Genomic DNA, 27,604 nt, shown 5'->3' with positions numbered 1-27,604 from the left:
AACACTTATCACTGTATTGGTTTATCTCCAGACCTGCTGCTGGTCTGACATATGAACACTTTGCAGCCGTCTTCCATGTAAGTAGGTAAATTGTGATCAAAGCAGATGCTGACAAGCTGTAGTCAGAGTGCAGGATAACATGCTGTCAGTGATAGTAATGTATGGAGTTAGTGTAAACACTCTCATTTCTGCTGCAGTTAAGGCAAACTGAATTTAATTTACTGAAAGATTATAAACCAAGGGGAAAAACTATGTTTAAATATGTTCTTATTGTTTCTGCTCTGTATATTATTGTGCATGTTGTTTCATTAGCTTCCTATTTGCTTGGTTTTAGAAGCATTACAAGAATAAACTATGCTCCGAAGCACGAGTTCCCTCTCTGCTAATCACTTTTCTTTAGAAAGGGGCACAATATTAAGACATAATTTAGATTTCATTTTCTGTATTCAAATTGATAATTTCAATATCAACGCCAAGAATCAGAACGTATCTCACCTTAGTGATAGTTTTGTTTGATTTGATTTTAAAAAGACATTAAATTCCGAAAGTTCTGCACGGTGCATCAGTGGTTAGCCCTGTTGCCTTGTAGCTAGAAGATCCCCGTTTTGTGTCTCAGCCTGGGATCTTTGTGCATGGAGTTTGCATGTTCTCGCTGTGCATGTGTGGGTTTTCGCCAGGTAATCCGGCCTCCCACAGTCCAAAAACATGCTGAGGTTAATTGGTGATTCTAAATTGTCAGTAGGTGTGAATGTGAGCGTGATTGTTTGTCTCTATGTGATAAACTCGTGACCTGTGGAGGGTGTCATCATCATGTTTGAGCAGAAGAAGAATCTGCAAATGTTAAATCAAAGGCTGGGAGTAACACACAGATCCTGATAAAGAAAACCTCAGTTAACACAGACTGTTTTAACCGCTGGGCTGATTATCTCTGATTGGGGTTTTAGGTTTTGCTGAGGCAGCTAACAATAACAAAGTCTGGCTGTATGAAACTTGCTTTATGATACACTCGTCTTCGGCGAAGGCAGCAAAGCAAAGCAAGTTTTCCTACAAACTTTTCCAGCTCACCAGTATAACCTATTAACCTCCCATGCTACCTTGCAACACTTGGCTTTTTTGTATTTATTCACATTTCATTGAGTTTGGATGCAAAGAATGTAATGAAAATGACTTTGAAACTCAAAAAAGTCACTAGTTCATTTGCATGTAGCAGACTACACAAAAATGCTGTGGTTTAAATAACCGCACTGATTGACTGTTTGGCCATTAGGGAAGAAGAAATTCATCTTAAACGCTCACAGCTTGACACTGACAAGCTTACAAAGTTGTGATGGCTGAGTTCATCTTATTGAGCAACATTAGCATTCGTTCGGAGTCTGTTTTTGGCAACCATTCACTCTCCCTTCAGCTCTGCTTTAACGCTGTAAAAAACACTGGATCTTCAGGTCAGTAGACATCCCAGTGAGCAATGAAACCCAAAAAATTAGGTGCATTAGAGTCAAGTTACCTCTTTCAAAGTATATCAGATTTTTAGGCATTTTTCATAGTAGGTATTGTGACTTGTCAAAGCAGGCAAACTACCGGATTATTACAAACACTGAGCTGTATTCTTCGTACTTTTTATAGACACTGCAATATCTTTTTATAGACTTTTGTTCTATACATGCTTTATTCAGTGAGTGCCTTAAAAATGTTGTTGCATTGTTGTCTTAAACTGCATTACAATGGCAATAAAGCTTCTAATTCTAATTGTCAAACAACCACTTAATCAATATGCAACCATCAAATTAATCCCCAATACAAATAATCATTAGTTGCAGCCCTGATTTTAAAACAGCAAAAATAAGAAACAATATACCAGTGACTCCCATTATTATTTATTCTGTTAGTAATGTGTGGAATTTTACCTGACAACTGATGATTCAACTAGATTGTCCACCTTCTTTGTGAAATAAAGCCATGTTGGCTTTAAAACCTTGATCCACAGCAGGTAGACCTAAAACTGTGCCGCCAGTTTTAGATTTCTCCAAAATCCAGCTGCCCTAGAAGGCACATGTGCTTTTAATTTAGACTTTGACCTCAGTATAGTGCTTTGAATTTGCTGCTCTGAGTCCCTGGTGTCCGTCTTTGAGGCATCCTGTGTTGATATGTTTGAGGGACAGCCTGGTCAGGTAGGATAGCTCACTCTCTCTACATGTCTAGAGGCTGGCACACAAACAGAGCAGCACACATCAGATGAATCCATCAGCGGCTGGAGGGAGAATCCCAGTGGCACTAAATCACACTGAATGAGACCTCTGGGATCCCTGCTGTGACGGAAAACTCTCCCAGAGACAGTGACAGAGACGGAGGAGAGTGAAGACCAAAGACTGACTGTTGAGGAGACATACGGAGTAGAAAACAGAGATGTGTTGAGCTGCATAGAAACCAATAACTGATCCTCTTGTCAGCTCATGAGCGACTGTTTTTCTGCATCACTGCATTAAAATCTGCTTCTTTCAATAACTGTTCAGTTTACTTGTAACAATAAGTGATCGTAGATTTTCCCTCTTTTGAAATAGTTTCCTCATCTGAAGCAGAGTGCAAGAGGAACCTCCAGCAGTCACTGACACTTGTAACAGTATAAAAATGTCTATAATTAAAATTTATTTCTCTACTTGAGTTTTTTTTTTTCCACTCGGGATGTAAAAACTAATCCATCATTTAAACAAATCAGAGCAGACGCACAAAGCATATTATTCTCCATGGGTTTGTGCAGGTGAGCAATTCCCAGCCCATCAATAAATGATGGACGACTTGTTGTAAAGGTAGTAAGATTAATGATGACGATTACAGCCCCGGAAAGGGGAGGAGATCAAATAAGAAGCTGCACTGGGAACATTATGGACACAAATGATGTGAGCTCAGAGGTGTTGTGCTTTCAGTCATACATAGAGATTCACCAACAGCAGAAAAATCTCTTTTCATGCCACTATTTGATCAACATGTCACTAAAACTCCCACGTTTCCCCTCCTACCCACCTCCTCTCTCCTTGTCCTGTGCACTTATTTGCCATTTACAGAATGACGTGCAAATGCTGGATTTTTTTTTTCAGAAGATTCATTGGATTATAATTGCTGATTTATCTGTTTTATGAATTGTACCTGAATTCACACATGCAGGGGTGTGACTTTTAATAAAGCGGCAGCATTGTCGCAAAACTACAATAACTGCGAGGACCTGGAAGGTGAAGAATTGTAAAATATAGCAGAGCACCTTTGTGGTCTAGAGGGTTTGAGGAGGCATAAATGGACTACTGTATCCGGTCGGGGATCTTTGCTGCATGCCATTTGCCATCTTTTAATTGTATAATTTCTAAACAACACATAGAACACCTTAAGAAATAACTGCAAAAATTTGCTATTAATAAGATGGTGAAGAAAAAGTGACTGTTAAAACACAGACATGTCAGCTAAAGAGAGAATCTAAATATTTCTTTCAACCATCTGAGTCACAAAACCTGCCAGTGGGTTTGAAAAGCATGTTGTCATTAAAAAAAATTGCAAGAATTACCCCATTAGTGAACTATAAACTGTAGAAAACAAAATTGAAGGTCAGATTTTCAACTTCGCAACTGTCCTTAAATGAATCACAACTGAATTAAAAACATTTTAGTTTAAAATAGCTTGAAGTCATGATATTTAATCCAAATCACTATATTCTACATATCCTATTTTTAAAAATTGCTGAGAATAATCCATTTTCTCTCAGCAGATTCAGTAAAAAACTAAAACTCAGCACAACTGTGAAGCCATGACTGACTCAGCTGTGACCAAAAGCCACAAGACAAAAGTTCAGAGACTTTTAAGCTCACTTGTGGACCGTCTACACAGAGCAGGAAGAAAAAAAATCTGAAAACAGAACAAAATATAAGCAGTAAACTATCGATAACATGCAGAGTTACATTTTCTTTCATAATTAGGGATAGCTGTTGATTCATTTTTTGAGTTTATGTAAAACTAATGAAACATTCACATCACACTTTTTTTAATGATTCATGGCATTTTGTTGTGTCATACTGCACTGCTTTAAAGTTCTCTCTACTTTTAGCTGTGGTTTTGCTGCTTCTAGAGAGGTGCAGGACTTTGTATTGTGGTAAAAGTGAGTAAAAATGTAACAGGAGCAAAAAAAAAAAACAGTCAGGAACTGCTGGTTAAAGAAGCTTGAATAAAAGAAATGAAATGTAAATAACAGGAAACAGAAACAAGTTGGTAAACGAAAGCAAGATGACAGAATTCTATTTTAATTCATGGAAAATAGTTGAGTATACTGGATTGTAATCAGAACTGCTAAGATGTTTATACTGTGTCCATCGACGAGGCCAACAAGCTGAAACTGTGGCTGCTGGTGAGACTGAGGTTATTATTATAAACTGACACAAGCAGATTCATTCACTTGGCATTTGAACGATATCTGGAAAAAAATATGTCTCATACACCAGAAATTTTGTTTATATAGAAGACATAACTTCATTTATATAATAAAAGTGTTAAAAAGGCAATATAATGGAAACTCTGCTAAGGACAAGATTTTAGGCTGTAATATGACAATATTTTTCAACACAGGTGGCAGCGTTGTGTTACACAGAAAAACACTTGCAGAACACTAAATTAGACTTCGATTAAAAGGATTTAAAAATAAACGTATAAAACAAGACTTAAGTCAAAAGCGAAATAGCAACTATAGCAGTCTGGCCAGTAGGAGTAAAAATAAAGAGAAAGTCATTTTGAGTTGTTGTGGGAAACAAATGCATTTCAAATTTCTGTTCAAATTGAAGCAATGTGAAAGCAGGTGAAAGGAAAGCCCTGTCTGTCAAAACACGTGATGACTGCCTTTAGTTCCAAAAACAACCAGTGGTGAGTGATGTGATCTATCGTGTCTTGTGGATTTGACCTGAGTGGATTACATTGTGCTGATTTCTTCATATGGCTCATGTTTGCCCTCTCCAGGACATGAAGGGAGCATGCACTTCTCTGACAAACTGTTAACATCAAGTAAACATCGACACAAAACGTCTTCTTGGACTGGACATTTGAAACTCAGGACTCTCCTTCACAGTGCTGTACAGGAAGGATTCAATGGACTACACAGCTACAGGAGAGACAAGCGCTGGAGCGTTCACGGGTGTAGCAGGAGGAGAAGCATTGCCTTGTAGCCCAGTGACAGGATGTGTTTCTGCAGGTGTGTGATCCACTGTTCTTGAACCGACAGAGTCCATGAAACACTTCTTCGCAGACCTGAACAGCAGAATGGAGAGGAGAGGAGAGTGACCTAAGCTGCATCAGAGAGGAACTAAAGCAACTTTCATGGAAATTTTAATTTGACAAATCTGTTATGTGTTTGTTAACTGGTCAAAGGAATTTTTAATAAGGCTGTGCAAAATATCTATTGTTGACCATCTATTACTGTAAGTGTACGGGGCTTTTAAAGGAATTCAAACAACACAGACAAACATGTAGAGTTCACAAAAGAAATGTAACTGCCTTATATTGCTTTACACCACAATGAACATCAATTAGACAACTTAATGTCACATTTAGACACATAATTGTTGTTCTTACAGCTACTATACATAGGAACAGTGTTCTTTATAAACTCACCTGCACTTGAGGGAGTAAATTTTGCCCACCAGTTTGACCAGTGGAGTGAGTGGAGGCTTTGGCAGCAGAGCAGGGATGCTGCCGGACCGTGATGGCTGCTGGGAGTTGGTGTCCTGATTTTCCTCCCCTTTAGGCACTACGTACTTCTTTGGTGGATGAACCCCTGAAAGCATACAGAGAAAAAGAATATACATGCTTTTACCATTGAAAGAGTTCATATTATGCATATTTATAGGCTAATATTGTATTTTTAGGGTCTACTAGCTTAAGTTTTAATATTCAAAAATCACAATTTTCCTCATATTTCTTTTCACCTTCTGTATAAAATGCTCTGTTTCAGCTCCTAGTTGATTTTTCAAGTTTTATAACAAGCTATAAAGCTCACTAAAACAAAGGAAGACCCCTCCAAAAAACACAATAGAGGCTCTATAAAGTACATCTATATGCAGATATCCTCCCAGCCTTCATCTCTCACCTCTTGGGGAGCGCACACTGGAGTTGCTGTGAGTTACCATAGTGCGAGCGTGGCCTTGTGAATACTTGAGGCTGCTGCCGCCGGCCATCGATCGGAGTCTGTGGACAAAGAGGGCGAAGCAGCAGGTCTCTGAGACTGAAAGAAAATGACAGTAAGTTAGAAATGATTCAATACATCAACCGTTTGTGTGTATCTTAATCTGAACTGGAACCATTTGAAGCACATTTTAGAGGACAGCCCACCTTCTTGATGTAAAGGTCTCCCACACGATAGCGTCTGGTTATTACTGCCACCTTCTCTGGGTCTCTTCGGATCAACTCGCTGAGGAGTTCGATCGGTGAACTCGCTCCGTCCGCCTTCCATTCGATGATGCCCAGCTGACGGAGGTGGGCTCGAGCGTGACTGGCTAAGGCCTTGCGGTTTTCAAAGTCGAACCCACAAAGCTCACATGAGGTGTCTGGCAAACATGTTGGAACATATTTAGGCTTCTGCTGATATCTACGTACCAGTAAAAGAATAGTCATGGAAAGTCAGTTTAGATGAGGAAAATTTCAGTGCCTGAAATGTTTTCAGGGATCAGGGGAAAGAAAGGAGCGGAGCAGGGGCTCAAGAAATTGGGTTAGGTGTTAATAACAAGAACATAAATTCTAATTGTTCCTTCATGCAAATCTCCATTTTAACTGAAAGGTCCAAAGAACAGAGCAATGAATATCTACTCACTCTGATCTCAGTCCAGAAACTGTATCAAACTCCAAGCGCATCAAGAATATCAAATATAAATATAATATGTGTTTTATGACTTGTTATATTCTTGTTTTATTTTTATAATTTAATGTTTGATGATTTTTATGTAAAGCGTCAGTGTTTTGAAAAGCACTATACAAATATAATGTATTATTATTATTGTTATAACCCTTTTAAACTTTTCGGAACTCATTCCTTCATTGGTCTCTAAGCCACATACACAGCATAGCAGGCCTGTTGTTTGCATGACTGCCAAATTATTCCAAAAGATCACAACATATAAAAAGAAAGCTTACTTTTGTATACACTTTATATGTGTAGCTTATTTGTTGCAATGCTTTTTCAGAGGTGTGTGGTGAAACGCACTGCATGTCACAGACTAAACGGAGGTTTTGCTTAGTCAAGTAGGTCTACTTTATTCATACAAAATCTAGGGTTCTTTCCAGCTGTATATAGATACTGACGAATTTCTTCCACACATATATTTTCTTATCTGAAACAGTCCCAACAAATTAAAAAAGACACAGTAGAACAATGGCAAGCGTGCCCTTTTTATGTCTTACTCAATGCAGCATGAGCTAAGGCAGCATTGTATTGTTGGGTGGGTCTCATAAAGTGATTGTTTTATGGTACTTATCCATGTTGTTTTCTCCTGACTAGATCCTTGCTTGTATAGTATCGACTATTGGACATCTGCTAAATGTAATTCTAGATAAAGACTGGTTATGTGAAAATGTTGCTAATATTTTACACTCAAAATTTGAGTTTTTAAGGGGAAGCTAGTGCTATGTTAAGGCAAGATTTTTGTTTTGAATAACAAGATAGGGTAAAGTTCAACATCCTACAATATGATATTGTCCCTGTGCTGTCTATCGCAAAAAGCCCCGTTTGTCCCCATTTAAGTTGAAAATTTTATTCAGTATTCCAGTTCCTCGTAGTTTCAACAGGAAATGGACACAAACAGTTGGCATACTTCTTTATGGTGGTGTTAATGTCAAACTCTTCTGATGAGGAATAAGCTGACTTGACTTACCAGCGTGTGAGGCTCCACTCTTGCCAGACAGCGATTTCTCTTTCATGGAATAATCAAGAGGTGAGGTGCAGATGTTGGAGGCTGGTTCTCCAGATGTGAGGCTGTCTAAGGACCTTCTGGAACCTTGATGGGTCCACCTGGACTTCCCCGGGGCTGAGGAAGCACCGGACACTAAGTCTTTCTTTCCTCGCTGTTCAGCATGACTTCTTTGAGGAGATCGATTGGTGATGTTTTAATTGACCAAGTGAGGCCGAGCTGCCGCAGGTGGGCACGAACGTGGCACGACAGGGCTTTACGGGTCTCAAACAGCTGCCCACAGAAGTCACAAAGGACTGTTGGAGGAGACCGCACATCTGTGGAAAGTGAGGAAATTAACAAAATAATAAAAGAATGAATGCAAAACTCACAGTGGCCACAGCTGCTGGTGGCGTGATTCAAAAAGGAGTGTAACTGGAGCTTATAATATATATATGGATATTACTAGCACTCTGCTTTACCTGATTCAAGAGGCTTTGGAGAAACAATGGTAGTAGGTGACTTCTGCAGAGGAGAGCTGCTGCTGGATGCCTTTGGTTGAACAGACACTTCTGTCTCTACAGGCTCAGGCTTGGGTTTCCTGAGGAGGGGGTCAACTGCTAGCCGAAATCCTTTCTTAGCCTTTGGCGCCTTGTTTACCGCAGCCTGAGGAGACTGGCAGCTCTTCACAGGAGTTGAGGAGATCGATGTTGAGGAAAATGAGGTCCAGGATTGGCTTGGACCTGGAGACAAAGCCAGGGCTGTGGGAGATGGAGGTGCTGGAGATGGTGCTGCAAATGAGCTGGCGGCTGTACTGTTTGTTTTCAGAGGCTGTACGGCTTCTAAAACACCGCTGCTGACCAGCTCCTGGACGGCGTCAATTGCAGAGCTTTTCCCCACTAACTCACTCACCCCAATGTGGCGTAAGTGAGAGCGTGCGTGGCTGGCCAGGCCTTTTCGGTTCTCAAATGACTCCCCACACAGAACGCAAGTACAATCCTCGGATGTTTTAGGCCGTTTGCTGGGGTGCGATGCAGGTGGAGAGGACAGATCAGAGGGGCGTTTAGAGGAAGGTCTCTTTGAACCGTTTGATGTGAGCTCACCCTGTTGCTTGCTGGTGATGGGTTTGAGGTCCTCCTCCTCCATGATCCGATACAGAAAATCAATAGGGCTGCCCTTGATCTCACTGTCAGGGATTCCAAACTGGCGCAGATGGAAGCGAGCGTGACTCGACAGGCCCTTGCGTGTCTCGTACCAGGAGCCACAAAGGTGACAAACATGGACCTCATCGTTGGTGTCTGAAGGGGCAAGAAAACGAAGAAAGAGAAGGCCAAAGTCAGCAAGAGACAATCATGTCATGTTTCTGTTGTTTAAACTAAAATATTACATCAACAGTCGTATAATTACATGCTGCATCCAAGTTTTGTTGTGCATATACACCTACATGTTGAATGTTAACACAAGAAAACGGATTCAGGATTCAGCATTAAAGTGATGGGGGCTCAGTTTCCAGCGGCGCCCACAGTGGCTTGGCTGTGGCGTGGTGCTCTGAGAAAGTATGCTGCTCTGCCTTCTGCTGGCAAAGCAGAAGGAGATGATGGGCGGAGAGAAACTTCTTTCAGTCTTGATGAAGATTCCTGATTATCCATCTTTTGCAGGGTTCATGGCTCTGACCCCCGTCTTGCAGGACGTATTCACGTCCTCTTGCACCGAAGGTGTCTCCTGCTGGGATGTTTTTGTGTGAGGTGTTGACTCAGGTGCAGAGGAGGAGTCCGATTTGAAAAACGGGAGGGAGCCGTCTCTCTCCTGGATAGCTGGTAGAGGAGCTCTATGGGAGCGCCGCTGTTTTCTGAAAACGTCACACCGAGCTGGCGTAGATGGAGGCGGGCGTGGCTGGAGAGGCCTCGTCGTGTCTCAAAGTATGTTCCACAGACCTCACAAATGACCGGCTGTGGGCTTGCTGTGGAGAAGTTCAGATGAGAGACTGCTATCACAAACTGATAACTGAGAGAACCATATTCACTCATTACACTGACTTAAGATCTTGCATTTCCTGTCTAGACTTAACAACCTTAGCTTATGTCAGGATTTAATAATAAAAGTGTCACTGTTTCAAAGAAGCTCAAGTGTGTACATGTTCAAATATGCTGAAAATGTCACCATATTTCATAATATGTTCTTATTGCATGTATCCCACACATCAATTATGTAATATGCAGCTATAAAAACTGAGGAGGTGGCCCATTATGACTGAATGAATAATGGTAGTGGATAATGGCATTAAATTAACAAGAATCGACAGTAATGTAACATAAAAGCCATAAATAATGAAATCACTGATTCCACATTTTTAAGCGTCTCTCTTACCTTGGGATTCCATGGGTGCTAAAAATGTGGTCTTTGGGGGATGAGAAAGCTGTTTTCCTGAGGTTCCTGTGCAACTGAGTGAAAGAAATGAAAAAAAAAATGAAGTCCTTATTGTTACCCATTCAGTGTTTTTTTAACATGAAGTGTAATCCAATAGATTTCTTTATATTATAGAAATCCGTCAGCATGTGAAATAGACACCATGAGACTGCAGCAAAAGGTTCTATATTGAGTTGAAAGTTGATGTATGAGTCAAACAGTTGTCTGCTGGCATGTATGAGGTGAAACAGGAATATGGCAACATTAGAAAAGATTGTAACTAATGAAATGCTTCTACCTAAGGGTGAATTCCAGTATACACACTACCATACTATGTAATTTTCCAGAAAAAAATAAACATTTAGTATGTCCCAATACATAGCATGTCAAAAATACCTGGATGTCCGATTACGTCTGATTGGATTTTGCAGTATGCTAGCCACCGTGCTTTTCTGACTATTCTTTCCCACAGTTCTTTGCCCAGTTACATCCCAGTGTGTTGCACAATGACAAACAAGCTTGCACTACCAACCACACACAAACAGATGACAGTTCATTTTGCACAACAGACATTGGTGGTCAAAGTCTAAGGTGCAATATTATGTTGAAGTGGTATCCCCCAAATATATGCAAAAGACATAAAACAGTATACACTTTGTGAGGGCAGCTGTAGTATGGACTTAAAGTAGAAAGAAAAAAATCTGCATTTGGAACAGACAGAGTCATTGTCTTATGACTTTGCTACAGTGAAGCACAGTTACATTAGATTAAAATATTCTATTTGTGCAACAATTGCTCACATTATTTCTCTGTTTAGGAAAGTTATCTTGGCTGAACATTACACATTTATCTGAGGACAAAACCTGCATTTAGCCCTGGTCTATTCTAAAGGACTTAAAGGCAAGTCTTGCCACTTGGCTGCCATCCTGGTAATGTCCCCTGGGCAGTTATTTTGGGGTAACAGGGCCAGGTTCACATTAATGAGGAGAGAGTCATAACTATATGTTATAATGTACTGTTATGCACAAAAACACCAAGTCAACTTCCTTCTATGTGAAAACCTACCTGGCACTAAAACATTTCTGATTCCGATAACTGCAGTTTCAAAGGTTTGTACATCTACAATAACCACTCAAATCTGATAATAAAACACTTACAAAGTTTGGACCAAAATGAGACTGAAGAAACATATTTTCCCACAGGCTATACCTCTACAATTCAGCTTCTTGACACCAATAGCATCAGTGAAACAATAAATTGGCATGATGTTTCCCACTTCAGCTGTCATGAAGCGGAGAATTGGCTAGTTGGGGTAAAACAAACACGGCCTTCGATATGACAGGATTCTCACATAGATCTTTGAAGTGGCAAATCTCTCTTTCAAAACGTCTCTGTTCCTACCTCATATGTATTATTGCTCTGACTGTTTGTAGATTTGTGTATTTGTGTCCTGAGGCCTTTGGTCTGTGAACATTAATAATGTCCTTTTGAAATAAAAGAAAAAGAAAAATTCAAATGGGGCGATTCCAGACTAATCCGCATTTGTATGTCTATCTGGCAATAGTTGACCTTAGCCAGCCCATTCTATAGTAAATAACAGTCTAAATGCACCTCAGTAGCATTCTGCTATTAGTGGAAAGAAACAAAATGCAGAGAGATGAGCACTGTGATTAAAAACTAGCAGGGCTCTGTACTGTATGATCCAAATCTTTTGCAAAGCTTGAAATTTTCAGAGCTGTCAGTAGCTAGCCCGGACTTTGTTGCTGTTGCTTCTCGCAGTAAAGGGAATTTTGAAAACAGTAACACAAAGATAGCCTAAGAAGGGAAAGCTAGGTGGCAGTGCAGCCAAGGACAATGCAATCTACAGAACTAAATTCAGTGAATCAGACTAGTTTAGCAGTGCCGGGCTGTGGTAACCTATCTAACATGATTTTTGAAAATACATATTTACATATAAATGTAAGGTTACTTTACTATACTGGGGAACAGAGGTGTCAGAATCAGATCCTGGGTTGCTGGCAGCAGCATTTCACAGGCTCTAATTGGCCACCACAACTTTAGGATTACAGTTATAGCGCCGCCTGTAGGTTTGGAGGCTCTCTACAGCCCTTCAATTGTGTTTCGGGGTTTTCATAGAAGGAAAGAATGAGGAAATCCCGGTTATATATTTTTTAAAAAAAAAAGGAAAAAAAGAAAACAAAACACCCGTGTGTGAACAAGGCCTTCGAGTAGGCGTTAAAAATCCCTTTAGCTGTTCTGACTATTAAAAACATTACAGAAACACTGCAACAAAAAGTAGCTCGTTGAGAAATGTCTTTACAACCAGCCTGTACTGTGTAACACCACTCACTGTTAGAGAAATCTCCTCACTTCTAGTTCTTTTGTTCCATTTTATTTAATAAAGCAATGTCAGCAGGCTTCTTTTAAACTATACGTAACTGGAGCATCTAGTAAGTTGAAGCTAACTTCGGCTACCTCTTTGTTTTGCACTGATATGCTAACGTTAGCCGCATGCCCGCTTCAATTGTTACTTATTTGAGCAAAATGCCGACAATCTACACATCCTTCGGCCTCGAATGGAGACCAAGCTTAAGCAAACACTCACGGTAAAAAAAAAAAAGCAAATTTACCTATAACGCTGAAGCTGCTGCCTCCGCACATCAGTTTCTTTCCTTCTAGTGACAAGCTCAGTAGCATAAGAGCTCCACACAGTCCTGATAGTATACCTTTCAAAATAAAAGCCCAAGTGATAAACAGCAATTTAAAGTGACCAAATGTTCCCCTGCAGATCATCTACAGAGAGTTTAGTTATTCCACTGAATATTAACTATTACTATCATTACTGTTATTAAGATGTCGGAATCCTTATGTGAATTAGTGACACAGATGTTCTTGTTCTGGTCATCTCTACTCTAAATACTACACGTGTGGAAGATTGCTGACTTACATGTAAGCTACAGAAAATATTTCATTCTTTTGCAAGAGTAAATCGTGCTTCCAATTATGTTAACTAATTATACACACACGTCTCTCAGCAGCTTAGGCCTGTAGCTGCGTTACTAGGGGATAGTTGAAGGTCACCCGAGCCAACTCCTTTATCAAACAGGACAGTTTTCTAGTTATTTAACAAAGGAGTGTTCTCTTCAAACTGCCTAATCATTGTCCTTTAAAGCCACATGTGACCCGGGGGTAGAGTAACCCAGTGCCTAAATTATTCTATTCTAACTATTATAAAGATCTTAACCTCATCTCTTCCCTTTGCATTTATGTTTTTTGTGTACACACACACACAGTTTAAAAATTAGGAATGAATAATGATGCATAAAACCATCATTATAATTTGTAGAACTGGATGTCGCAGTATAGAAAGGTTAAATAACAACACCCTTGTGTGTTCACCCCAAATTATGCTGCTATGATGTAACCTCAATGCACTTTAAAACTACAAGCACCTCCAATAAAATGCACTTTAGAACTACAAGCTCCTCCAATGTTCTTTTTTATGTTGTTTTGTCTTTTTGTGTGTAATTGTATGTCTTGCTTGGTTGTCTTTTTTAAGCTGCTTGTATGCCCTTTTAAACTGCCCCTTGGAGACAAATAAAATTATTTGAATTGAATTGAATCATTGAGTAGGGTTGAGTACAACGCAGCTGACCCTACATACTGCGTTCCAACTTCAGATGTCAGGGGCTTCAGATGGAGTGATGATCTTGCAGCATAGCTGTGTTCAGAGACAGACAGATCCTCCCACTGAGTTTCCACATCACAACGTGGAGGCATGTAAATGTGGTCATCCTTCTCCTCTGCATCCTTGACGCTGACTGTCATATCTAAGTTACAAAAAACACAATGAAAATGTTTTTTTATTAGGAATTAAACTTCAACCAGAACATCCACGGGTCATGTGAGTGTTGCTAAGGTCCACCATAACAGATAGATAGATTAAACCTTTATTAATCCCACAGCAGAGAAATTTACAGTGTACAGCAGCAAACAGAACACTTGAATCAAAGAAAGAGTGCAGCACACAATACACACAGTGCATATATATATATACATAAAAATATTTTCTTCAGAAGAAGAGAAGAAAACAGTATTTACAGCAAAATTTTCATGAAATTGCACAGCATCATTTACATTTTTATTGCACAGTTTGTAAGTGGGTGAACCGAGACTACTGGCAGCAGACTTGATTGTAAAGTCTAACTGCAGCAGGAAGGAAGGACCTGTGGTATCTCTCCTTTAGACACTGCGGGTGAAGCAGTCTGTCACTGAAGGAGCTGCCCAGTGATCTTACCGTTTCCTGCAGGGGGTGGGAGGTGTCCTCCATGATAGACACCAACTTTGCCATCATCCTCCTGTCTCCCACCACCTCCACAGGATCAAGGGGGCAGCCCAGGACAGAGCTGGTTTTCTTTACCAGTTTGTTTAGTCTCTTCCTCTCTGCAGCCGTGATGCTGCTGCTCCAGCAGACCACTTCATACATGATGGCTGATGTCACCACAGAATCATAAAAGGTCTTCAGAAGTGCTCCCTGCACCCTGAAGGACCTCAGTTTTCTGAGCAGGTGGAGTCTGCTCTGACCTTTCTTGTAAAGTGCGCTGGTGTTAGTAGTCCAGTCCAGTTTCTTGTTTAAGTGAACACCCAGGTACCTGTAGGAGTCCACAATCTCAATGTCCGTTCCCTGGATGTTCACTGGTGTAGGAGAAGTGTGTCTGTTCCTGCTAAAGTCCACCACCAGTTCCTTGGTTTTCACCGCATTGATCTGGAGGCAGTTCAGCAGGCACCAGTCCACAAAGTCCCAGTTAAGTTCTCTGTACTCCACTCCATTCCCTCCTGCACCTTATTGTTATATGTTATTTTATCTTTATCTTCTAATCTTATTTACTCTGTATTTTATCATATTTCTTTACACTGTTTTGCACTGACTGAAGGGCTTTTGCAGTTTCGTTGTACTTGTTGCAATGACAAATATAGTTCTATTCTATTCTATTCTATTCTATTCTATTCTCATCTCCGTCCGTGATGAGGCCGACGATGGCAGAGTCGTCAGAGAACTTCTGAAGATGGCAGTTTGTGGTGTGATGGGAGAAGTCTGCAGTGTAGAGGATGAAAAGAAAGGGGGCAAGGACAGTCCCCTGTGGGGCCCCGTACTGTAGACCACAGTGTCGGACACACAGTCCCCTGACCTCACAAACTGTGGCCGGTTGGTAAGGTAATCCAGTAGCCACATTGTGAGGTGAGCGTCCACTCCTGTCTGCTCCAGCTTGTCCCCCAGAAGGGCAGGCTTGATGGTGTTGAAGGCACTGGAGAAATCATAAAACATGATTCTCACAGTGCTCTTCGTCTTCTCCAGGTGAGAGAGACATCTTTGTAGGAGGTAGATCACTGCATCATCAACCCCGATGCCGGGCTGGTAGGCAAACTGCAGCAGGTCCAATGATGAGCTCACCAGGGGTTGCAGATGATAAAGGACCAACCTCTCCAGGGTCTTCATCAGGTGGGACGTTAGTGCCACCGGCCTGAAGTGGTTGAGGTCCTTGGGGTGCGATATCTTCGGCACCGGTACTACGCAGGATGTCTTCCACAGCTGTGGTACTCTCCCCAGCTTCAGGCTCAAGTTGAAAATATGTTCCACACTCCTGCTCAGCTGATCTGCACAGGACTTGAGGAGCCTGGAGCTGATGCCATCTGGACCCGCAGTCTTCCTGATCTTCAGTCTGCTCAGTTCTCTCTTCACCTGGGATGTTGATAGGGACAAGCTGGGGCAGGGGGGCTGTGTGCTGGTTGTGAGTGTGGGGCCTTGTGGAGGAGGGGAGGTGTAATGGTAGGAGAGCTGTGGAGCTGTAAGGAAGGGGAGTACAGCGGGGGTGGTACAGTCAGCAGGGGGTGCAGACAAATGCAGTGGTGGCTGCTGCAGGGTGGACTGGTCCAGGGGAGGGGTGGCTGATTGTTCAAACCTGTTAAAGAAGGTGTTCAGATCATTCACCCACTCCTGGTTCCATCTCAGTTCCGTCTTGGGATCTTTGTGGCCAGAGATGGATTTCAGGCCCCTCCAGACCCCGCTGACATTGTTCTGCAGCAGCTAATCCTCCATCCTCTTCCTGTAGCTGCATTTTCCCTCTCTAATCTTTCTCCTCAGTTCTCTCTGTGCAGATCTCATCTCCTCCTGGTCTCCTGACCTAAAAGCCCTCCGTTTGTTCTTTAGGAGAGCCTTTATATCAGGAGTAATCCAGGGTTTGCTGTTAGCGAAACAGAATACAGTCCTGGTGGGCACAGTGTAATCCACACAGAAGTTAATGTAGTCCGTGACGCAGTGAGTGAGGTTGTCGATGTCCTCCCCATGATCTTCACAGAACACTTCCCACAAAGTCATGTCAAAACAGTCCTTGAGAGCCTCCTCAGCTTCCTCAGACCATCTCTTGACTATGCAGGTGACAGCTGGCTGTCTGTGTACCAGAGGTTTGTACACAGGAAGGAGATGAACCAGGTTATGGTCAGATTTACCAAGTGACAAGTAGTAGTAGTAACGACAAGTAGTAAAGACTAGCAAGAATTAAAAATACTGAGACTGACATACGTTGCAAACTTTATGTCTTACAAGTATCCAGAAATAATGTAAGCTCCATTAAGACTGATCACAGTGTTCAAAACCAACATCTTAATAAAACTTAAAATTTAATTTTAGAAATTGTTTCAGTTAATCGTTCATAACTGATCATTGAATGTAATCACAGCATGGATCGTGGGAACTTTACGTCAGGCAAAACAATATCTCACTCACCCCTATCTGACAACCTCTTCAAAGCCCGCCGTGGCTTCTTTACTGGAGCATCATAGCCGAGCCATTTCTCGGGGTAAGGGTGCTCCTCTGTCGGCTCTCTGTCCACAAAATGAAACGAACATACATAAGGGCGGTGGGCACTTGAGGTTTAGCGCCTTCAGCCACAGCCTTATGTGCTCCTCATCTTTGGGCGGAGGATGTAGATTATATGGTGCCCCACAACACTCCGATCTCTCCACGTGATGTTCAAAACAGGTTTGTTTCAAAAACTCTCTCCTCTTGGCCCAGTTATTATGGCAGCCTCTGACTGAACACACAATACTAGACATCTTGATGAAATAAAATCGCTATCGGGTTAGCTTACACCGCTCGTTCCTTTTGTTGGTAACTGCACCTCCGGTCTGAAGCGGAAATCAAATGACAAAATGCTGTAATATGGCGCCGCCTTGACGAAGGTGCACATGTAAAATAAGGCTTTTACTTTGAAGCCACTGACTTCCTGTTCCTGGGCCGCCGCTGCGCACATCTTCAGCGCAGTTCGTCCCTCCTTCGACTCCTCTCTTGTGCAGTTGCCAGACGCGGGTCTCCGCTGCAAACTTCTCCTCGGTTTTACGAACAGACAGGTGAGTAAGAAAACTCCATGCTTGTGTGTTTGTATACTGCAAAAAGTTAACAACGTGTCTGCACGGCTCGACCAGCACGCTCAACATTTGTTCCCGAAACAAAGAGAAGCTCAAGAAACCGGTTTAGTAAGCTAACGTTAAGCTAGCCGGGCAGTGCGGGTGAGCGGCTCCCCTCCTTCTTTAAGTGTTTGGGCCTCTTCTGGCTCTTTCTTTGTCCCTGAGCTGCAGCTTGCAGCACACACCGATCTGTTTCTCCTCGCTTTGTTCAGCTTTAGCAGTTTCTACCTCACTTGACAATCCAGTTCACATGTAAAACCTTCGACCGTACTACTGAACTTTGACAAACTGCACGCTTGGATGTCTCTAAAAACCAAACCACGGCCACAAAGCATTGCTAGCTTTTGTCTATGTTTTTTATAATGATGTCAGTGGACCATAAGTAAGTATGCCTTCTAGGGTAAATCTGCGGCCATGCAAGTTTGATTTAAAGTAAATACGGGCACTTTTCTGTTAGAAAACATATATATTTCCAATAAGTATCCACTTATTCAATTGTGCTCATCGTAGTTATGTAAGCTTTCTAATAGGCTATTGTTCCCTGCTGGCTGAACATGACTTGCATGTGACTTGTGGGGTTTGCCTCACTTAGCAAGCCTTTGAACCTACAGAAAGCTTCCTTCAGGTTAAACATCAGGCACTCTGGCTTTTTAGTCTGTTTGTCTTTTGGGTCAAACACGTTGCTTCTATCAGCTCCAGCTCAGGGTCCACCCAGCTGGACTTATCTCCAATAGTTATAACCCTGAGGAATTTGTGTTCACTATATGTCCTTTGTCTCCTTCAGTAATTTTCTACCAACACCATGTCTGCTGGAAACGCTCAGATTGGCAAGCCTGCCCCAGAATTCAAAGCCACAGCTGTAGTGGATGGGCAGTTCAAGGACATCCAGCTGTCAGATTACAGAGGTAACTTAGTGTTATGTCTTTTCCCTTTTGTTTACCGTTACTAGTTAAGGTATTTCCATCATTTGTTAACCAATTCTCTTCAGCAACATCAACTTGTTAACATTCCCAAAATCAGTGCTTCACTCATTCATTTCCATCTCTGTGTTTCAGGGAAGTATGTGATCTTCTTTTTCTACCCCCTGGACTTCACATTTGTGTGCCCCACTGAGATTGTGGCTTTCAGCGACAGGGCAGAGGAGTTCCGCAAAATCGGCTGTGAGGTCATTGGGTGCTCCGTAGACTCCCACTTCAGTCACTTGGCATGGTAAGAATTCCTGCTAGCTAAAAGAAAGAAGGTATTTGTGGGAACTTTGCCACTTCAGTGGTTCTTAGCCGCACACAGCTGATGTGACGGCAAGTGGATTAAGCAGAGCAGCTTTAATGAAAGGTTCCTTTGCCTGTGTTTCAGTGGTTTTCTTGCAAGTGAACTGTGCTTAAGAACTAATTTTTTCTGAAAAAGAGCATTGAACATTGCTGTTTAATTCTGGCTTTGATGAAGTGAGCTTCAGCATCCGTCTCTTATCAGCTAAACACTGAAAAACAGACACCAAAAAAGTTATTTGAGAACAAACACAGTCCATTCAATGAGTTTTGGTGTGGACTTCACTCTCTTTAAATGTTTTGACCTGCTCACTATTTTTAATTTAGGTCTACTTTCAGGTTGCACTAGACTCTAATATTTAGGGAAAATACTTGATCCAAACCTCTTAGATATCCTAAAGTCGTTAAATGCCTCACACCAGAGCATCCTTTGTGGGCAGTTTTTATTTCGGCCGTTAAAAGTGAACGTATTTGGCATCTCTGTGGCACCACCCACCCCAGTTTATCTCCTGTCACCCTGCTTCTCTGCACAGTGTTGATAAGCTCAGATGTGATGTAGTTTTAATCAAACTGCACTTTCTAGAAGGAATAAAAATATGTGAGAAATTATGCAACCCTGTTTTAAAGTTGAAGAACATCTTATTTGATTTGACAGTGACTGTGTTGCCTCTAGGGCTGCTGTGACTAGTCAGCATAAACAATGACATCACTGACGCATGTTTTTTCTTTTTTTTTTTTCTTTTTTTTCCCCCTTGCCTCCAATCATTAGTCAGGTGAATTCAGCACTAGAGTTTGGCTGCTCCAGCAGAGTCTGACTCAGTCCAGTGTAAAAGTTTTCAAAGCTCCAAGGCTTCCAAAATATTAGAGTAATTCAAATGATCACAAAACATAGCAATGGCATACCAGAGCAGCACTGGTGCAAGATACAAGCTGCTGAAGAGTAATCAAATAGAGGCAATTGTGTTAGAGGCACTTCCTGAAAACCTGAAAAATCAATACACAGATAAAAATCCAAAATTGACTAAAATGATCAGTTATTTATTTTTTCTTAAATTGACTAATTGGTAAAATAATTGATTGATCGTCAATAAAAAAGGTTGTTTCTTGCAGCACTCGTTGCTACAGCTGAGCTACTTTCTGTTTTAATGTCACTGAAGCTCATTCACTGATTGATTGCATCAAAATGTGTTTCTGCCTGAGTTCAGTTACTTTGTGTCTGCAAGCGTTGCAGTGTGCCTCTTTTGAAGGCTTCTTTCTGCCATGTGTGAAATATCAGATAGTTTTAGAACACAGTCCTTAAAATGCCGCTACATGCACCTGGTTGCAATTAGAAGTTTTTTTTTTTTGATTGGTAGGTGGATGTAATGTTTTTTTTTTTATTTGGTAGTGGAATTAATAATAATAACATCAACAATAATAATGATGATTATAATTTTTGTACAGGATCAATACACCAAGAAAGCAGGGCGGTCTGGGCAGCATGAAAATCCCACTTGTAGCAGACCTCAACAAGTCAATCTCCAGAGACTACGGTGTGTTGAAGGAGGACGATGGCATCGCTTACAGGTCAGTTATTGTTATAGAACAGGTTTTGATTGGAATGCCAGGAAACGGTCCAAAGCAAGCTTAGTTAATCAAAATACTCACCCTGAAAGTTTAACAGAGGCAGAAGAAAATAGACCTCACAGTTTTGTGCAGTACTGTAACCTCATTTTGTTCCTCTCAGAGGTTTGTTCGTGATCGACGACAAGGGTATTTTGAGGCAGATTACTATCAATGACCTGCCGGTTGGTCGCTCCGTGGATGAGACTCTGCGTCTGGTCCAAGCTTTCCAGTTCACTGATAAACACGGAGAAGGTGAGTAACGGAAATGTCATGTTTAGGTTTATGACTTTGGGATTCCTTTTTTCACTTTTGCTGCTCTGCATCATGTACGGTGTTTGCATGCAGACTGGTATCCCTAGTATTATACTAGTATTATGAAGTATAGCTTGCCACATAGCTTATCCCAGTTTTCATGATACTCAGAAGCACAGAAAAAAATGTGGTTATTCATCTGCCTCTTTACATGACAGGCACTAGTATCCCAGTTCCTGATCACTGTGCTCTGTTTGTGCAAGTACCTGAGAGGTTTACAACACAAACCAGCCATTTAATCTGTCATTTCTGTAACTGTTAGCGTAACCTATACTTTATTTGACCTGACTGTAGAAAATGAGGCCCCTTTGGCTTATAGCAGACTTAGGACTATTACATGGCAACATAGTGTTGTGGATTAGGTTTAACCACCTTATTTCTAGCACAGGAAATGTGAAACGTGTCCTCTATTATCCATGTCAAACTGCCACCATGTAGAACAAGAGAGCTATAGATGAAAATACACAGCAGTGGCATATGGTTGTCATGATATAGTTCAGTAGAGAGCATCGTTTAACCAGCTGTGTGACACAGCAGAACTGTTCATGAAACTAGAGGAAGAAACAGTTCAAGCACTGGTCCTGTTACCATTCAGAGTGACTGTATTGTTGTACAAACGGAGCAGTTGTGTGGAATATCCCTTTGTTTGTATTTCTATTGCGTCAGTTGCCAGAAGCCACATCTGTACAGGTAGTAACAGTGAGAAGTCAGGGTAAGATGTATACATGCAGCAATGTCTTGGTTTCTTTTGGAGACTCCAGCTACCATAACGAGGCTTAAATGAGGTGAGGTCTCATCCAGGTGTCTGAGTGGGAGATGTAATGTTTACATGTGCAAATCCCAAACAGGGATATTTCAGAAATCATAATTAAGATACGCAGAAGTCTATGCAGACAGAGGCATCGCTCCATTGCCACATAGATTTTTTTTTTTTTATGTTTTGTGGCACATTACTTTTTTGCTCTTCATGTGCATCTTATACAAAACATCCCTCCTGCTGTTATCATGCTTTAGTTTATATTATTTTATTATTGTGCCATTTAGATGCTTTTCTCACGCTTACAAGAAAACATTCAGTGAAGCTGCCTGTAGCTGTGAGCCGTCTGAGGGTTCACATAATTCATGTCCTCAGTCTGGTCTTGTTAGTTTACCCTTCTGACCGTTCGTGTTATGTACGTTGCTCTCAGGCTGTACAAAGTTCAGTGTGTATAAATGTCAGCCTGAGGTAAACTCTGTCCCTCCTCCCTCTTCATGCAGTGTGCCCTGCTGGCTGGAAACCTGGAAGCGACACCATCGTCCCCGACGTCGAGAAGAGCAAAGCCTTCTTTTCCAAGCAGTAAAATTCGAAGGTGTTCTATCCAGCTCATTTCCTAACCTTAGCACTTGCCTTCAGATGAGAGGTGTCCCTATGAAGAAGTATCTCATGGCGTCCAATCTATTCTATTAAAACAAAATTCCTCAGCTTGTTTAGCAGGTCGGGAAAAAACAAACATTTTTGCAGTTGTTATCTTTGTATGTCCAGTATACAATTGGTGGGAAAACCTCATAGTCTCAAGCACTGAAAGTATTGTTGTTTTGTTCCTTTTTCCGACAAAGTATGGATATTTTCTTTGCTGTCATTGATAATTTGCTACCATCTTTATTAAAACAGTGGGAAATAATGATTGTCTGTCAAATGCTGGTGTGCTGTACGTTATAGTCTGAATCCACTTGTCACCTCTAGGTGGCAGCATCATTCCATATTCTTTGTGCCTTCTGATTGCAGCATAGAAGTATAATTCCAAGTGACAGTTTGGAATTAATGTGATGCATCAGTTTGGCTCATTTGCCTGGCAGAAGATCTGAGTACGTCACAAAGCTGCCAAGTCTTGGTTAATATTGGAGTATTGTGGTGGTTGACTAAGCACAACAACTGCTGTTGCCAAATGGCACTGAGGCTCATTGGGAAGACTGGATTGTTGGATATAACACAGACCTGTGCAGCTGCCCCAATACAGAAAAATTCACTGTTTCAGGAAATAATTATTCATAGGTTCCTATTTTCCCACTGAGTGTGGTTCATTTATTGAACCAGAACGGATTCAATAATACTGATTTTTGTATCCAAATTTATTCAAGTTAATGAGACCTTATATAAATCCTGCAAACTCTGCTGCCCGTCTTTTATTTCTGCCAGCTAATTTCGAACAACCAAACAGAAAGTCGACATGTTTGTCTGGAACTTTTTTTCTACCGTTTTTCCTGAGCTGTTGTTCTCACGGCTTGTTTTGGGAAATTGAAAGCAGAGTGGGGAAACTCCCTTCACTCGAATAAACCACTCATTGACAAACCTCTCACTTTACGCACACACATTGTGGTGTGAAGGGGAGAGAGCAGCCATTCTGACGGGTAATGTAGGACGGAGTTCCCGGAAACCTTGTTCGTGATGTGACGTTTGGCCAGCAATATTGACCATATATGGGACTGACGCATGTACGTCAGGAAGGAAAAATCCTACGCTGGGACGTGTCCAACGTCAAGCAATTTCTGATGCTGTTAACTTGCGGTAATATTACACTAACATGACAAAACAATAATTCCAAAGAAGTGACTGTTTGAATACCTCAAAAAACAACACATCTCTTAGGTTCATGATTTCATTTACTTAAATATATACTGTACAAGTAAAAAAAAAAAAAAAAAGACAAGCTCATCAGGCTCAGCCTGACGGACACAATAACTTACATCAGAAGCATCACACATAGCAATTAAAGAAATAAAATGTAAACAGGCAAAGCCAAGACGACACTTTTAAAAACTTATTCAAAAATGCCCAAAGTGTTGTAGTCTTGTGGTTTCTGTGTGTAGCTTTGCGCTACTTTTCTTTCAGCCAAAGAAAACCACAACGGTTCAGTTCTCATACAGACGACCTATAAAGACTGTTAAATGTTTTGTCAGTGCAGTTCATGTCCAGTGTTTTTTTTTTATTTAGTAAAGTGCATCATTTCTTCAGTAAGACTGACTTTGGGCGCTAACATGAGCTGACAGCCACTGCTCACATGCGTCATGACTTTCTGTTGAGTTGGGCCACCTGTTCCGGAGCAGAGACGCCGTGTTTGACAGTCCGGCGTTGTCCGTTTTTAACACTTTCACTTTGTCCTCCAAGCGGGCGATGCGCTCCAGCTTGCGCCTCCGACACTTGGAGGCTGCGAGTCGGTTCCTCAGCCGCTTGCGTTCCGCTTTGATGCGCTCCTGATTCTCTAGGTCGATGGGGGACATCGGTGGAGATCCGTTGTCGCTGCTCTGCATGTCAGGAACTGTCTGAGGCTCCTCTTTCAAGCCCCCGAAGCGCTGCGAGTGGATCCCGGCGCCTGCCAGGGAGTGCTGGAAGTGGTGGGATCCGTGCGCAACGGTCTGAGGATGCTGATGGTACTGGTGGTGTGGCAGGTAGCTGATGGTGGTGGACGGGTAGCTGGCTCCGGAGCTCAGGCCAGGGTTCGTGGTGCAGCTGCTCAGGGTTGTGTACTCGAGCGGCTCCGGCTGTATGGAGGAGCCGAACACCGAAGCTGGAGCCGAGCAGGCGACCCCACCGGTGCCGATGGACACGTTGGAGGAGCCATCTGGTTCATCTTGTGCAGATCGTCCAGCGCTTTGACAAAACCTTCAGCAAAGCCCTCCTGCTCCTCTGTGATCCCGCGGTTGTACAGGTACTGTGCAGGTGTGGGTGTTGTAGTGATGACCCCGTTGCTGTTCTGGATGATCAGCCGCTCCAGTTCAGGAGAAGCGAGTTTAAGGGAGCCCACGTCCGCTGTCCCCGCCGAATAGAAATCACTGTCGGCGCGCAGGTGCTGCGACTTGAAGTTTGAGTTCCGATATGAATCGGAGAAGTTCAAGTTCATATTCTGCTTTAGCAGCTTGTAGTCTGGCAGCGCTGCGCCTGGATGGCCATAAGCAGAGAGAAACGAGTCGTCATAAAAAGGCTGTTCCATTATTGTGGACATTTCAAATCAGACAGTCAAACACAAGAGAGCGCTGGAAAAGATGCTGCTCGGACACCGAGGCTTCAGTGTCCCAAATGAGTCAATCTCCAGCACAAAGTCCCGCTGTATTATTATACTGAAGACCAAAGCTATCAAAAACAGAGCAAAACTTCCAAAATAGTGGAACTGTACTGTACCAAGTCGTCGTTTGTACCTTTAGTCGGATTCAAAGCGGAGTCCAGTGACTAATTCAGATGTTTTCATTCCACTCGTGAGTAGGAGAGTCTTTTCTTCTGAGTGTGTGCTCCACTCCTATTTCCTCATTAATGACATGCGTGCGATGCGCTCTTCTCTCTTATATGATCCGACTCAAGAAGCGCTCAAACCGAGCCGCTGATTGGTCGTTTCCACTGCGGTCCCGCCTCCGGGATGTTAAGATACACTTGCTGACGTTGTTGCCAGGAACACGGACTTGTAAACAAGACGAGGCTTATTCGGCGTTGGGGAAGCTCAAGCTCAGGTAAACACATAAATCAGCTCAACTGCGCATCTACGCTCCTTATCATGTATTCCCAAGTCAAAGCTAAAAAAGAAACGACCACAGAGAAACACAATGCACCTACTCCAGCTTTATTGGCGCACCTAACGCACCCAAACAGCCATTTGGCGTTTCATCCTCACCAGCAGTGCCATTAGTAAGGATATATAGTCTGGTGCTGAGTCATGCCGTCCAAACTGATACCGGCCGGTCCATATTTGGGTATCCTGGCGCACCAGTTCCTCCTGACAGGAGAAGGAGGCCAATCCCATCCTGGCGCGCTTCCAGGGATGTTGGAGGCGGAGGAGGCTGCTGCCCTCCCACAGCCCGCAGGCAGGGAGAGGAGGGCCAACTCCTGGGCGTGATGTCTTCAAAAATGCGTGAAGCCTCACGGGTGTCTGGCAAAGTAAGACATGCTCAGTGAATCAGAGTATTTGCGGGAAGAAAACAATATTTAAAGATAATGATCAGAGACACTGTACAAATGAACACTTTAAACAGTTTGAACTGTGTTAAAACAAGGGTTTATTTAGAAGTTAATCATAAAAAAATGCCCCCAAACAGTAATTCCTTCTTTTACAGTGTTTGAGCATAAAAGTACCGTTTTACTGTATTTAAATCAGCAAAAAAATTATCTTTAAAGATGTTTGCTATTGTTGGAAAGAAAAAATGCATATAAGTAGTGAAAAATATGTTTAAGTGTTATTTTACAATTTGTTACAGATAAAGTCTAGTAAAATTAGACAAAATAAAATTTAAAAAGAATTAAAAAAAACACCCTAAATAATATTAATGTAAAAAATCTATATTTTATAGTTGGTAATTTAATAATTTATGATGTATTTGCACATTTTAATGTATTTTATTCAGTTTGCAAATATGTGCTGTTATGTTTAATTACAGGCATTAAAGCATCAAATAATGCTGTACTTTAAAGTAATTCCACAGGAATAAAGCAATTATTATTATCATTATTTATAGCAGCTGTTGTTTAATTAGACAGCAAATTTCTCCAAGTATGTTAACACAACTCATCAAAGTCATGTTCATTTAAATCAGTAAATATGAATTTTTAATCTTGCAATAATGCTTCTTATTAAGTAGTGGGAATAGGTCCTTTGAATTGCTTTTTACAGTGTGTTTATTTATTCACACAAGTGTTGCCTCCTCGTTGCTATGGGAACGTAAACATGTGACGGAGCCTCTCAGGTATTTCAGACTAAAGACGTGTCCCCCTGAACCGAACACCTGTTTGATAGAACGACGTCTTTGTCTTCTCTGTATGGTAATGACCTCTGAATCATCACCTGGAGGGAAATGTGCCTACGCATGTTCATGTCATGTCATCAACTTTCCTATCTTATGCTTATGTACCAGCCGCAGGTCACGAGTGTGTGCGTTTGTGTGTTTCCAGTGTATTCAGCTGAATTTGTCCTTATGGGCCTAACATTATAAAATCGCTAAAAAATTTAATCAAAGGAATCATGTGCCTAAATTAGTCTAATATTGGCTCTGACAATGAGCAGGTTGGGTACTTGGAACTCTTTCCGACGACTTAAATGAAAAGGAATTTACACTTTGGGTTAAACAGTCCAATGCAGTCTGCAGTAATGTGCACACACAAGGATACCAACTTCATCAAATATATAGTGGCACATAATGATTTAATTACTAGAAGATCCCTGGTTCGGGATCTTTCTGTGTGGAGTTTATATGTTCTCCCTGCGCATGTGTTTGTTTTCTCCATGTAATCCGGCTTCCTCCCACAGTCCAAAAACATGCTCAGGTTGACTGGGAATTCTAAATTGTCAGTAGGTGAGAATGAGAGTGTTTATCTCTATGTCATCAACTGTCTATGTCATGGTCTGTGGTAGACTGGCGACCTGTCCTGGGTGTGCCCCGCATTCACCCCAGATCTGCTGAAATAGGCTTCCAGCCCCCCCGTGACTCTAATGAGGATTAAGCAGTGTATAGATAATGGATGTATGGATGTTTTAATTGAGAAATTTGAAAGACATTTCTCAGTTTCTTCTATTTAGAGTTGTAAAATTGACCATGTTTTCGCCTTTATTTAGTATGACATCACTGTAAGTACTTAAGGTCCACATATTACAGGTTAAAAGAGAGAAAAGTCAAAACAGCAGAAGGAAA

The 27,604-nt window shown here is 41.7% G+C and overlaps 1 protein-coding gene, 2 long non-coding RNA genes and 1 pseudogene across 3 annotated transcripts; 1 reads left to right on the top strand and 3 right to left on the bottom strand.

Annotated features, from left to right (window-relative positions):
• Positions 1 to 5,639: 5,639 nt before the first annotated feature.
• LOC110966285 (uncharacterized) lies at positions 5,640 to 9,202 on the bottom strand. Its single transcript, XR_007941052.1, has 5 exons — positions 8,387 to 9,202; positions 7,890 to 8,242; positions 6,355 to 6,569; positions 6,113 to 6,247; positions 5,640 to 5,800 (listed from the first exon to the last, which is right to left on the bottom strand). It is a non-coding gene; the product is annotated as an uncharacterized LOC110966285 (long non-coding RNA).
• A 287-nt stretch (positions 9,203 to 9,489) lies between these two features.
• LOC127533216 (uncharacterized) lies at positions 9,490 to 13,935 on the bottom strand. The gene is made up of 3 exons (XR_007940998.1): positions 12,941 to 13,935; positions 10,272 to 10,345; positions 9,490 to 9,864 (listed from the first exon to the last, which is right to left on the bottom strand). It is a non-coding gene; the product is annotated as an uncharacterized LOC127533216 (long non-coding RNA).
• A 3,622-nt stretch (positions 13,936 to 17,557) lies between these two features.
• Positions 17,558 to 22,614, top strand: prdx2 (peroxiredoxin 2). The gene is made up of 6 exons (XM_022215610.2): positions 17,558 to 17,717; positions 18,559 to 18,679; positions 18,830 to 18,983; positions 20,483 to 20,605; positions 20,766 to 20,896; positions 22,214 to 22,614. The coding sequence occupies exons 2-6, from the start codon at positions 18,577 to 18,579 to the stop codon at positions 22,294 to 22,296; spliced, it is 594 nt and encodes a 197-aa protein (XP_022071302.1). The 5' UTR covers positions 17,558 to 17,717; positions 18,559 to 18,576; the 3' UTR covers positions 22,297 to 22,614.
• Positions 22,615 to 23,578: 964 nt separating this feature from the next.
• On the bottom strand, positions 23,579 to 25,601 carry LOC110966286 (transcription factor JunB-like; annotated as a pseudogene).
• Positions 25,602 to 27,604: the final 2,003 nt, after the last annotated feature.

This window comes from Acanthochromis polyacanthus, chromosome 3 (assembly GCF_021347895.1).
Source record: "Acanthochromis polyacanthus isolate Apoly-LR-REF ecotype Palm Island chromosome 3, KAUST_Apoly_ChrSc, whole genome shotgun sequence".
Taxonomy (NCBI): domain Eukaryota; kingdom Metazoa; phylum Chordata; class Actinopteri; family Pomacentridae; genus Acanthochromis; species Acanthochromis polyacanthus.
Note: the sequence above shows the minus strand (reverse complement) of the source record. Positions and strands in the feature narration are given on the sequence as shown.

What these genes read in the sequence shown, in the direction of transcription:
- prdx2 (XM_022215610.2), top strand. Translation starts at nt 18,577, where the DNA reads ATGTCTGCTGGAAACGCTCAGATTGGCAAGCCTGCCCCAGAATTCAAA. An exon ending in CACTTCAGTCACTTGGCATG is followed by an intron (nt 18,984 to 20,482) that starts GTAAGAATTCCT and finishes ATTTTTGTACAG; the next exon opens with GATCAATACACCAAGAAAGC. An exon ending in CACTGATAAACACGGAGAAG is followed by an intron (nt 20,897 to 22,213) that starts GTGAGTAACGGA and finishes CTCTTCATGCAG; the next exon opens with TGTGCCCTGCTGGCTGGAAA.